The 12,674-nt window shown below is 47.5% G+C and overlaps 1 protein-coding gene across 3 annotated transcripts in view; it reads left to right on the top strand.

Moving 5' to 3' along the window:
• The first annotated feature begins 8,067 nt into the window (after positions 1-8,067).
• RIPOR2 (RHO family interacting cell polarization regulator 2) overlaps positions 8,068-12,674 on the top strand; it is a 52,204-nt gene continuing 47,597 nt past the window's right edge. For 2 of the 3 annotated variants that reach the window (XM_058028312.1, XM_058028328.1), the window contains exon 1: positions 8,068-8,256. In XM_058028312.1, the coding sequence (XP_057884295.1) occupies positions 8,169-8,256 (88 nt within the window). In that variant the 5' untranslated portion in view covers positions 8,068-8,168. Of the gene's footprint in view, positions 8,257-8,432; positions 8,682-12,674 lie in introns of those variants that run through there. The other variant, XM_058028320.1, reaches the window with a different exon arrangement.

Below are 12,674 nucleotides of genomic sequence, written 5' to 3' on the forward strand. Positions count from 1 at the left end.
TGGGAGACCTGGGCTCTTTTGCTGACCATGGCAGTCCCCTGGTGCTAGCTTGGCAGCAGTGGGCACAAGTGTGGCTGGTGCCTGTCAGGGTCCAGAGCCCAGCATTCCCACCCACAGGGCAACAGGAGGCAGATCCACTGCAGCAGTGGGGCAGACTCATCTTTGTGATAGCAGGTTCAAGGAGGAAGCCCTGCAGGAGCTGCTTACCATTAAAGTGATATTTACTTGAGCTTTGCCTCTAACCAGGATCCAGTAGCTAAGGTAATGCCCACATGGGCCTGGGCCAGTGCACAGTGATGCTTTTAGTCATGCCCCACTGAGAAAACTGCCTGCACTTGCTGCTGCTCTGTTGCACTGTGATGGGGGAGCTCAGCACCCAGGCTGCTCCTGCAGCTTCACTAACCAGAGCCCTGCCCTGGATTTACTGCCCATGTCACGGCATTGTGTGAGCCTGCCTAAATTAACCACAATCCATTCCACAGAAAAGAAAAGACACTCAAAATTGTCCAGCAAAATAAATGCTCCAGCCCAAAATCCCATGTGAAATGACCACCCTGGGAAGGAAACCCCAAAACTTCCCCAAAAACTCAGACAGAGCTCTCTGAGGTGACTATAACAGTGCATACAAGGGCTTGCAAAAGCTCCCCTTTCATCACAGCAAGCTGTTCCCCAGGCCAGCCCTGCCTTCCTGCCCTCCCTGTGCCCAGCCCTAGGGGAAGTGACCTGCAATGATGAGCTTTTGTGCAACTGATCCTCTCTTCATGCTGTGTAACACCAGGGTGAAAAGCCCCCATCCCACCTCACTCCCCAGGGAGTGCACCTGTGGTTCAGGTATGGCAGCAGCTGAGTGGTATCCAGGAGGTTCCCTGGAGGGATGTCACAGTCACCTGTGGCAGAAGAGAGAGGGACAGCCTCTCTGAGGGGCTTGGCAGAATGGCTAAAAGCTCTGTGAATATATTCAATATATGTCATTAACATAGTCATTAAATTTTCAAGGACTCCTGCAGGACCTCAGGGAGATGAGATTATAAAATCTCACACATGAGCCCCACAGTTTTCTCAAATTTGTGATTAAGATGCCAGTAGCTAACAAGGCCGGCCAGCATTCAGGCTCCATGGCATAACTGGAGCTTTGTTCACATCCTTCTCATTTCATGGTAGCTCAGAGCAGTGGAAGAGCTCTGTTGTGAACGTGGATATTGTCTATAAGGCACTGTGCTCTTTTTAGCAGTTGGTTGTGACTGGGTAGAAGTGCAGTTTGCCACCTGAGAGCTCCTGTAAGTTTTGGAGTCCTGCTCACTGCCTTCACTCTGAATTAACAGATTTCCTTTTCTTGAGGGTCTTGGAGAAGAGAGATACTTTATAGATGTAGATAGATTTGAAACCAGACAGCATCTCTGAGATCCTCCTCCAAACAGATGCTAGGAATGCCACATAGCAATCCCAGTGCACACTTAACAAGCGAGGCTCTTTATTTTTTTTTTTTAATTGAGAGGGGTGGGAATGTTGAAAAGAATCCATACAAAATATTCTTAAAGAAAAAGAAAGCCACAGGAGGAGCAGAGCAGTCCAGCACTGCTGAGCTCAGCTGTGGAGTTGGATGTCAGTAGTTTTTTTTTTCTAATTTCCCCATTGAAACACAGGCAGCTCAGGACGTCCTGATGTGCTCTGCCTCTTCTGTCACTCTGGGGAGCTTCCTGCCCACTCCATTCCTGATGCCTGTTGTGAGCCAAGGAAGAGTTAGCTTAATCAGCAACACCAGCCTCTGAGTAGTGCCAAGTTGTTGTCATTAATCACTTCAAAAATCACTGCACTGAAAATAGTACACAGGGTCAGATGTTCAAAAACTGGCATGGTTTCACTGGTGTCATTTAACCTCAGCCACAAAGCCAGAACACACCCCTAAAGAAACACTTCTTATTTGCTTTACTTATTCTTTATGAATTTTAAATCCACTCACACAAAGCTGCTCTTCACTGTTCCTAGAGGAAATAACTGCTGTGAATGGTCAATCACCTCCAGGTGAAGGCAGGCTGGACCAACAAGGAACGTGTATCCCCCAAGAGATGCCTGGGGGTGCTGGTCTGAGGGTTTGGTCAGAGCTTCTCTGTGCTACAGACCACCCTCTCTCCCTTGGAATCTCAGTCCAAATATTTGGCAGATGCACTTGGGGCTCATTACATTACAGAGGCAGCATGTTCACTGCGCTCCCCCGAATGGCATTCTGTGTGTGCTGCACTTGTTTTGTGTTTGCTATATTTAAGCCACAGAAATATGCGCTGGGGAGGAAAAGAGGGAAGTGGTGGTATCTTGGAGGCAGGGAAGAAATGAAAATAATTTCTCAAAGCTGCAGTCCTCTGTGCAGAATTTTGGCTCACAAGAAGGAAAGAGGAACATGGTCTCTGCACCAAGGACCTCGACAGGTCACTGTACTGCAGTTTTTCTGGGAATGATTACAAGGCAGCCCTGGTGTTACACTAACGTAAGTAAGGATGGAAATTGCTTGGAGCCTTTGCACCTGAGGACTCCTTCTGGGTTTCTGTTATGAAACTGCCTTGTTAGGGACATGCAGGAAGACCTGCATGCAGCACTGCAGAATTCATACATGGAACTAGATTTTTAAATGTCTGGCATTATTTGCTCCTTTGCTTCCTGCTTCCACCCCAGCCTTTGCAGCCTCCTTCTACCTGACCATCATTTTCCCCAGACCATGCTCATCATCCCTGCAGCTCCTCCCCTTCTTGCCATGACCTGTGGGGCTCACAGAGCAGTAGGAAGGCAGGGCCCGTTCTCTATGCTGCTGCTGAGGGTCGCAGCAAGGCAGGCCAAAGTCCTGGGTGCTCCTGACTTGCTCTTTCAGTCATGGACTGAGGATACCTTTGATGTTTGCTAACATGTCCTATAGTGTCTCGCCCATGTAATACATATAATATAATATATAATCCTTGGTCTTTCCAGGCCAGTTGTCTGCTTCATATCACGGAGTGGAGAAGAACCAGAGTGCCTGTGCATGTATAAAGAAAGGTTTTCTCCTCCTCTGTGCTTTAGAGCTTACCCAAAATGTGTTTCTCAAATGCAGGTGAGGGTGCAAGGGGAGTATGGAGGTGAACATGGGCTGGGGTCACATTTTAACTGTAGTCCTGATGTCAGCAGCAAATTTCAGAAGCAGGTATTACTGCTTGATAACATGGGAAGAGATGGGCAAAGTTCCTAAGAGAGCCCCAAACAGATTCAGAATCTCAGCCTGCTGTCATGATGGGTGGTGAAGGTTGTGGCAGGGAGACTGGTCTGGGCATTTGAGAGCCAAGAAACAAGAGGCATAAGAGATTACCCAATGATTCAAGAGGATCCCAGCAAGAAAGCTAGGAACATATTGACTTTCTGTCTACAAAGCTGAAACTGTTCCTGGAAATGGTCCAACAGGGTCTTCTTGATCTTAAGCATGTTGGTAGCCCTGAGCAGGAATCTCACATGCTGCAGACCCATGGAAAGCAATGTGTTCCACTGCCTGCACTCCTCTGGGCAGGTTGGTTTCATGGCTGTCCAGCAGCAGGACTTCAAGCCAGCTCATTACCAGCAGCATGGATGACACTGTCCTGCAGTCATACTCCCAAAAAGCAGGCTTGATAGTGCCACACCTGTCTCTCCAGGTCTCCAATCCCTCCTATAATAGCTTTGATCATCTCATAGTATACCTGACTTCCAGCTGTCCAGGAAAGCAAAAATTAGTTTACAGCATTTTTTCAAGTGCCTTTACTAGAAAACAAGGAATGATTTCCAAAAACAAAAGACAGGGGAAAATTAAGGATAGAGCTGCAGTACTAGACACATCATCCACAGACTTGGTGTGCACGTAAGAGCAGCTCAGCCAGCCCTGGTTGCTAAGCAGTCTGAGAAACTGGAATGTGCTGCTCCCTCCAACCCTACATGAACATTGCCACATAAAACCTGCCCAGAAGAGGCATCAGTGCTGATTTTGAAACAGGTTCTGGGGAAAAAAATGCAATTGATGGCTCCTTTGTGCTGCTCCCCAAGTTATATATGTGAGGATAGGTAGGATGTATGCTTGTGCATACACCTCCCAAACATCAAATGCTGCCAGATGCACAGGCCATTGTGGGAGGTGTTCTTGATCTGAAGGCAGCTATCTCAGACCACCACAAATGCATCCAGGTGGGACAAAGAACAGATAAAAGAAGGATTACCTAGAGAAAGTGTTGTCTCTGTGGTACATCAAAAGCTAAAGGTGACTCCTCTCTCTGTCCTTGGCCCTTTCCCTCTGTATCCATAGCTGTTCCTTGACATACCAAGTATGTCCTGACCTCCATGCCACAGGACACAACCTCTGCATTATGATTCAGTCATTCCCAAAGATCCAGCTGTGCTGAGCATCTGGCCAACAGTCCCAAATGGAATTTGTTCCCAAATCATTGCAGAATCAACACTAGTAGCTTTTCCCCACAGTGCCCCAGAGCAGCAAGTGGAAAGACTTGCAAAAGCACCATCATGAGAAATGAGGAACTTGAGGGTGGAGCAGCAAAATAGTGATGGGAAGTAAAAGGGGGGAAATGGTTGCACAGTGGTTAGAAGAGAGAAAAACAAGTGGGTATCAAACTCTTCTGGAAAGAGAGCAAGAAGTGTTACAGGATGACAATGAATGTGCAACAAACTGGACAGAGAAGGTCTAAGTACAGGAATGGAGTCAATCCAAAAAACAGCATGGGCAGGGTGCAGTAGGAGAATTGTGGCTACACTTTAATATGTGTAGTTGGAAAGAGTAATGGCAAACTTGCATACAGTCAGAATGTTAAAGCTCACATCTTGCTCAAATTGCTCATAGAAGGGGTCAGGGTCTTGTCGTTTACTTCTCCCCTAAAAGCTTTCCCAAGTGATGGTTCCAGCACCTGCCATGTTCCCCACTCTCAAATATGGTAATTTACCTATATTTTTGGACCAAGATCCCCAGGTAAGAGCAGTCAGGTTTGCACCCTGTCTTCCCACAGAAGACTTCCCTGGGTGTGATACCTGCTGGAGATGTCCTGTTGGGTGTCCCTCAGCAATATGAAGATGCCTTGCGCATCCCTTCTGAGCATGGGAGTTACACAGAAACACAGCAAAGACAAGTTACATCAGAAAAAACCAGGTATAAATTGTCTTCCTTAAAGGCTAGGGCAGGCCTGATCTACCTCAGACATCCAGAGCTCAAAGCTGTGGTCTTGCCCAACCATCTCCCCACATCCTTTGGCCTTCTGCTGCTCTGAACATGCTAACAAGAGAGCTCCATGCAAATTTCTGTCTGCAAGGCCTGCCCAGCGAGCATTGCCACCCACCACCAGTCCTTGCTTTCAGGTGAATGAAGTCACCCAGGCCTAAGTCTTTGTATCTGCATAACAGACACATATCCCCACAGCCAGCAGGGAAATTTCAACAATATCCCACTTTTTCCACACAGAGCCCTCCCACACAGTATCTTATGGGGAAAAGAGAGTTTCCCCTGGACCTCTGTCCAGACTGCTGGGTTGTGCTCCCCCTTTCCAGGTTTGTCTAGTCTGAAATGGACCTGAAAGCCTCTGGCTCTCTTGATTCAGGGGATTCAGTGGCCTGGAGTCTGTGTGGCAATAGGAAAAGTGAAGTACTTTTCAATATATCCACCCCCCCAGAGGGATGTGTAACTGATGCATATCAGCCAGAAAATCCTGCTCAGCCCTTTCAAGAAGCTTTCAGTGCTTGGGAGGAGCAGAGCATTTAGGTATTCTCAGACTATAATCTCTTCTCTGATAATCCTGATTTACTCTTTGGCCTGGAAGCAAAGGCTAATAGAAAGCAAAGTGCTTTGGCAAAACTCAGCAGGTAATTTAGTAGCTCTGGTTTAATTGTTTCAAGTATAATGTGGGGTTACCAGTGCTGAGAATTAATGTTTGTGAAGGTGCACTGGAGATGTCTCAGAGACAGAAGTAGACCATAATTGTCAATTACTGCTTTGAAAAGGTCACTGTTTTCTGAAGACAAAGCTAAAATCAGCTGTTGTCACTTAGAATTTCACTGGGGACACTCATGATGACCTATTTTTAACATAACAGAAGATTACGCTGCAATACCGTGAATAATTTATAGGCATAGTAGCATGATCACAGCCACAATACAATGGCAGCTTCAGTTCCTGCCAGATGATGGAGGGAGACAGAGCTCTCTGGCAATTTCCACTGAATTAGCAAAACAAGACACACGTGGAATGACTGTCCCAGCCTTTCAAAAGCATGTGTGTCAGGATGAATACATGTCCAGAAGGACTAAGTGGGGCAAAGATTTTATCTAGAGCATCCATCAACCTACTCAGTCTCTCAGCTGTTTCAACAAGCACTGGGGGCAGAGAAGTGGGAGTGTGTGTAGGGCTTGGTGTGATGGGGAGGAGGAGAGTACCCTTCTGCATTTGCTATGCTAAATATTGAGAAATCAAGAGAAACAGCTCATACATCCCTACCACATGTATTTGCATAGGATAGAGGATATTTCCTTGAAAGAGGAGGCTGCAATATGAATGAGGTAATTTGCATCTGCAACCTTAAGTTCTAAAAATCTTCTGCAAGATAAGATCAAAAAGGCCAGAGGGAATTGGTAACAATTGACCAGAACTGTAGGAAGCTCCAGGTTGAAGTAGGATGTTGCAATTAGTCTGTGGCACTGAAAACCTTTAACAGATAACCAGGCTTCCACAGTGAGAGCTGCCACCCCCTAAAAGGCTGAAATGGACTCAAACACATATTAAGTGTGCATGATGAGACATTTATAGCTTTCAGCGTTGCCACAAATATTTCCTCTCCTCTTTCCCTGGCATTCCATAGCCCAAAGTGCACAGCTGCTTTTTCCAGAAAGCGATTCCTCTGCCTTTGCCTCAGAGTTCACATCCTGTGTGACACACATGAAATGGGGGAACAGTTGATTCAGTCAGAGATGTAGAAAGGTCACCCTTAAAATTTTGCCTTGGAGCTACAGCAGTGACACTGTGTTGGCACCAGCCCCTACACTTTTTCTAGTGGAGAAATGGGTGCCTCTGGAAATACCACAGCCGTGATTGCTGTAAAGTCCATCTGAACTCAGAAACCTTGGAAACGGCCTCTAGACCCCAGAGGTCCCCACACCAGTGTGAAGAGCATGCTTCTCTGCTTTTACTAAATCTGGAGCAATTTTGTCTCATTTCTATTTCTAAGGCTGCAGGGTTTATTTTCAGCATACAATATAAATAACTCATATTCATTGTTCCTGCTAAAAATTACTTAAGATGATAGGTCATCTGGAATTGGCAGCTTGGATTTTTTATTCGGGGACAGTTTTGGGGATTGCACAATGCTCTGCAAAACCTAGCTCTGTCTTCCTTGTCATTTGCTTAACTTCTTCATACAATATCAGCCTCTGTGTGACAGGTCAGTGTACTCAATGAAAACAAAGTGGTGATTCTACCTATCCTGACCCAAATGGGGAAAGATACAGGGATATGGGGAGAGTATCAGCATTGACTTCTCAAGCCTCCTTGCAAATTGTGTCTGTTTATGAACCCCATAGATTTGCCAGGGATTCCCCCTGCCCCTTACTCCCTCCCCCAAAAAAGAACCACTTGCAGCTGTTTAAGAGGCACAAGGGAGAGCTTGTTTGAAGGACCCTACAACAGCTTTAAATGCTGGCAGAAGAACAGCAAATCATATAGAAAATACAACGTGTGTTTGGTACTTCTGTTGGCTGATGTGAAGTCCAGTATTAAAGTCACAAAAGAGAAATTAAGAAGTCCTAAGGGTGGCAACAAATATATGCAAAATCCATACCTCTAGAGAGATATATTGATAGTAAATAGGACTGTGTATTTTGGAAGGAACACTAAATTTGAAGAAAATAGCTCACAGTCTCTGGGAAAATACAGCCTTTTTTTCCTTGGGGTAACAGAAAAGATGCTTAAAGGAGGAAACGCAAGGTCCATTCATTGCATTGTTCTTTCATTTATATTCGCCTTTAACTGCTGTCTTCAGCCCGCCCAACATCCAAATTTAGAGCTTTCATGCACACTCCTGACGGCAGCGGAGGCTGCAGCGAGTGGTCCACCGGCCGCGGGGAAGGCAGGCGGCGGCAGCCCGCTCCCTGCCCCATTCCAGGCACGAAGGGTCACAGGGATTCTGCACATGTTCCGCCTTTGGGACAAACGGCCCGAGCGGCCAGACGCATCGGGCGAAAAAAAGGAAGAGCAGCACGGCCGCGTCTCCCAGAAAGGTACGGGGGCACCGGAGCGCCGTATCCCGCGGGGCCGGGCCCGGGGGCTCCGCACCCCCGCACTGCCCGCGGCTGGGGCTGGGGGCGGGCGGCAGCGGCACCGCCTCCGCCGCCTCCTCCGCCCCCGCCTCCCGCCCGCCGCGGCTCCGCAAGGAAAAGCCGGCCGCGGCTCCGCTCCCTGCCAGAGCGGCGGTGCGCGGCCACGGGAGGCGAGCTGTCCTCGCTTCTCTTCGTTTTAGATTTTTAATTTCATTTTAAAGCTTTAATTTTATCCTTTTTGTTTTTAGAAATTATTATTCGGTGTTTGTTAGTTTCGCAGCTGCGGGCGCTGCCGCCCGGGATGGGGCACCGCGGTGCCCGAGGAGCTCTGGGCGGCGGCGGGCGAGCGGCGTCCCGGAGCGGGCTGTGAGCCGCGGCAGCAACAGGTACCGGCCGGGCTCCCGCGGGGTGCGGGGCCCGAGCCCGCGGGGGAAGGCAGGAAGGAACGAGGGAAGGAAAGGGGCGCTGCCGAGCGGGGACGTGGCCGGGCGCATCTCCGGGGCTGCGGGGCTGGAGAGCCGCGCTCACGGGAGCGGGTCCCGACCCCGCTCAGCTGCCGGCGGCCGCTGCAAGGTTTTGAGAAGGGCAGAGGTGCTGTTTTGGGGTGTCTCGGGCATGGTGTTAGGCTGTGATTGTGAAGAAAATCTTGATCGTGGTTGTTCGCTGAGGGGCATGAAACTAGCTTAATATATTCTCACATAGCGTGGAAGTGCTTAGCCCTGTTTCCATAAAAAAGTCTCGGCGTTTCCTTAGGTCTTGTCTTTCTATTTCCAGAGGGCTTTTATGGTATTACTGGTTAGAGGAGAGCTTAGACCCTCTTAAGTTCCCTTTACAGTCCTCTGGCTCGTTCCCAAGGACTGATGCAAACCCATTACACACTGGCATTGCTCTTCAGTTTACCTTTAAATGCCCTGGTTACAAAAGGTCACCCTAATCCTGTGACTGGTCTTTCTATTGCTGTGTTAGCCGAGCATTTTGCTGTCATTCAAAGTTTCAAAACGCTTTCTGGAAATTGTGTGCTTGTGGCCATGCTGCCTTTGCACCCTTTCATCCGTCTCTCTGGGAAGAGCTGAGTGTATTCCCAGTGTAATTTCAGCATTCATTAATCTGGCCATGCATTCAGCCACGCTCATTTTAATTACCGTGTTTGAGCTGCTGTCACGCAGCTGGAGCCCGGGGCAGGGAACACGCTCCCAAACAGAAACATCATCTTCTCCGGTGGTTAATTAGGTTTCACAAGTATCCCTCTCCTGCATAAACAAAAGCAGGAGCATACCCAAACAGAGAGCTTAAGGAAGGAGACAGGAGGAAGGTCTATTTCCTGAAAGATTCCTGTGCTGGTTGCGCAGCTGTCTTGGAGGTCTTCACACAGTGGGAAGAGACACGACGTGATGTGGTTTGTGCGGCCAGACCCAGAAAGGTATCCACTGGGATGGATTCAGAGCCCTGCTTTATTACCAAAATGGGCAAATGTGACAGATTGTTCCGCGTTTAAATGAGTGTGGGTGGGTATGTATGTTGCACAGCGGGAGTCTAAAGGAAGCAAAGTTTCTTTTTTTCCCATAAATCCAGTGTTTTCTAAGCTAGTAACTGAAGATTAGGACAGTCACTTAAGATGGTGTCTGTGCTGCTTGCAAGTACAGATAAGCACTTGTGCAAAGTGGACTTTGACAATCCCAGCATTCATAACCCGATGCTGGTTTAATTTTTGGCATCCAAGCAGCATTTCCTTGACAAAGTGTAGGCTTTGGGAGTTTTCTTTGTTTTGTATTGTTTTTTAAAAGCAGCATGTTGAATTTCTTTCCAGGATCCTGCACAAGAAACAGAGCACTTAGCTTTGGCATGTTGCTACTCCTCTCTAGAATGACACTACAGTTATACCTTAGAGATTTTTCTGCTGCAGAATTAATATTTCTTAAATGCTTGGGAACGTGTAAGTGGAAGAGTGTGTGGTTTGTGAAGGAGCATCTGTAAGTGAAAAAGGTGCTTTTCTTCCCTTGTGCTCTCAAGGCACATGACCATTTTATTCACCTGTATCACAGAGCAAACACTTGGGCTATGAGTGGTACCAAGCACGGCCTCAAAGCTCACCATGGCATGCTTACCTGCCATGCAGGGTTACCTTTTGCTCTTTGATATTTTTAAACCCAAACAGCCTGAAAGGTAACTTCCACACAAAGTGCAATGCTGGAAGAGGTCTGGGGAAGCCGCCTTGCTTTCCTGCTGGGAGAAGTGGGAGTGAGAGCTATAAGCAGCATTGGCTTTTTCCAAAAAAGGGATGGCTGGTTTGACACTTTTTTTTTCCTGATGCTATACATGTGGCAGTGACAAGCTGCTCCCAGACAACCCACTTAACCGGGGTAGTTTTCATCAGGCAAGCTAGGCTGGGAGCAGCTGGGAGATAGACAGCTTGTGTCTGTGGCCATTCAGCCTGCACAGAGCATCAGCTGAAAGCAGACTGGGAAGGAAGTGAGGACAGCAATGCCTGAACGCACGCTCCTGGCACGGGCATGTTGGAGAGGGCTGGGTTGTGAATTAGTATCAGATAGGGGCCTGTCACATCGCTTTGAAGCTGTGTGGTTCCTGGATGACTCTATTAACAAAATGGGAGGGGGAAAAATGGTTATTTTCTCACTTAGCAGGAGCTTAGAGGTCATTGTTTTGTTCACTCAGCTTGCACTGCCTGCTGATTTTCTGAAAGGAAGGTTGCTAGAGGAGTTTCTTATTAAAAGATTCTCAAAATTAATCAGGAAGAACACACACTGATTTTTTTTTTTTCCCTCCACTAGTTTTGCAACTGATTGTTGCATTGGCTCCAAGATGTGCTTGCCCCTTTTAGCAAGCAGAGAGAAAGAACTAGGCCCACTTGGAATTTAAAGTCAAATGTGAAGTCTTTTGAGAGCACAATCAATTTTGCCCTGGGAGACTTACAAATCATGGTGGCTGCACGTTAAACATATCACAGAGTCTATGAGAACTTAAGTTGCCAACATCTTTGTTTCCAATGCTGTCCTTCGTTCAGTTACACCAGGGCAAAGGGCAGTCTGTGAGCAGGGCTGGAGGAGGAATGGCCTGATGGGCTTTGCCAGCTCCCCATGAGAGAGCTGGAGGGAGGTTGGCAGCAAAAGCCAACCCTGGGTGTAATAAACTGGATCATATTATAGCTCTCTGCCTAATGTCAGGAATGGCTTAGCCAAGGCTGGGCAGTCAGCTCAGTTTGAGCTCCCTGACTGTCCTTCCCTACATGCCCCAAATCAAAGCAGAAACTGCATTTTCTTGCTCACAGCTCTTCTGCAGCTTTATTTCTGTTTCTCAGTGCAAATGCTGCTCATGCCTTCACTTATCTGCAGCCACGTAGGCTGTGTGGCTGGCCTGGGGATTAATCCTGTCCTGTCCCTTCCCATAAAGCTGGTGCTCTGGCACCTGGAATACCTCCAGGCAGGTATTTCAAGGGGAAAGGAAGCAGTGGGTACCAGGTAATCTTCTCTGGGAGCTGTTGTTATCCCCATCTGGCAGCCTAGGGACAGACAACCTTCAGCTCTTGTTTTACCACAAGTGGGCACCAATTTTATCTCAGCCTTCGCAGAATCATAGAATGGCTTAGGTTGGAAGAGACTTTTAAAGGCCATCTAGTCCAAGCTCCCTGCATTGAGCAGGTACATCTTCAACTAGATCAGGTTCCTCAGAGACCTGTCCAACCTGACCTTAAATGTTTCCAGAGATGGGGCATCTACCACCTCTCTGGGCAACCTGTGCCAGTGTTTCACCACCCTAATTGTAAAAAGAAAAATTCTCATATCCTGCTTAAATCTGCCCTCTTATAGTTTAAAACCATTACCCCTTCTCCTATCACTACAAGCCTGCATCCAGGGGATTTGGATTAAATCTCTTGAATTTTTGCTCTTCAGCTCTAGCTTTGAAGTGTTTTTGCTGCTGGGTCTGGTGTTGTTTGGAAGAAGATTCCACCTCCCCAGTCCCATCCATGTTAATTAGGGAGCTGCCAGGAACCAAGCCATGATAAAAAATTACAGTCCCAATACATGCTGCCCCATGGGATTTGGGAGATGTGGAGAAGGGCAGGTTTATGGTGTACTTGAATTGCTTTTTGGTAGCCACAAGTACAGACCTTTCCTTTTTCTTTGCATACAGGCTCTGCACCCTGTAGTGGGCTCAAGAAGTGAGTCCTCTAAGCATGACACAAGAAGTTACTGGCCTTTTTTTCCTAAAGTTATCTTTTTCTTGTGTCTTTTTATGTTGCAAGGGTATCCTGTAATTTTTACTTCCCGAGCAGCACAAAAGAAATGACGGATTAGCGCAGAAGTATGCGAGCATCTTTCTTCTTTTCAATGGGAGGAACAAATTGAAGCTGACAGTTCCCT

The sequence above is a fragment of the Melospiza georgiana genome, chromosome 1 (genome assembly GCF_028018845.1).
Source record: "Melospiza georgiana isolate bMelGeo1 chromosome 1, bMelGeo1.pri, whole genome shotgun sequence".
Classification (NCBI taxonomy): Eukaryota; Metazoa; Chordata; class Aves; order Passeriformes; family Passerellidae; genus Melospiza; species Melospiza georgiana.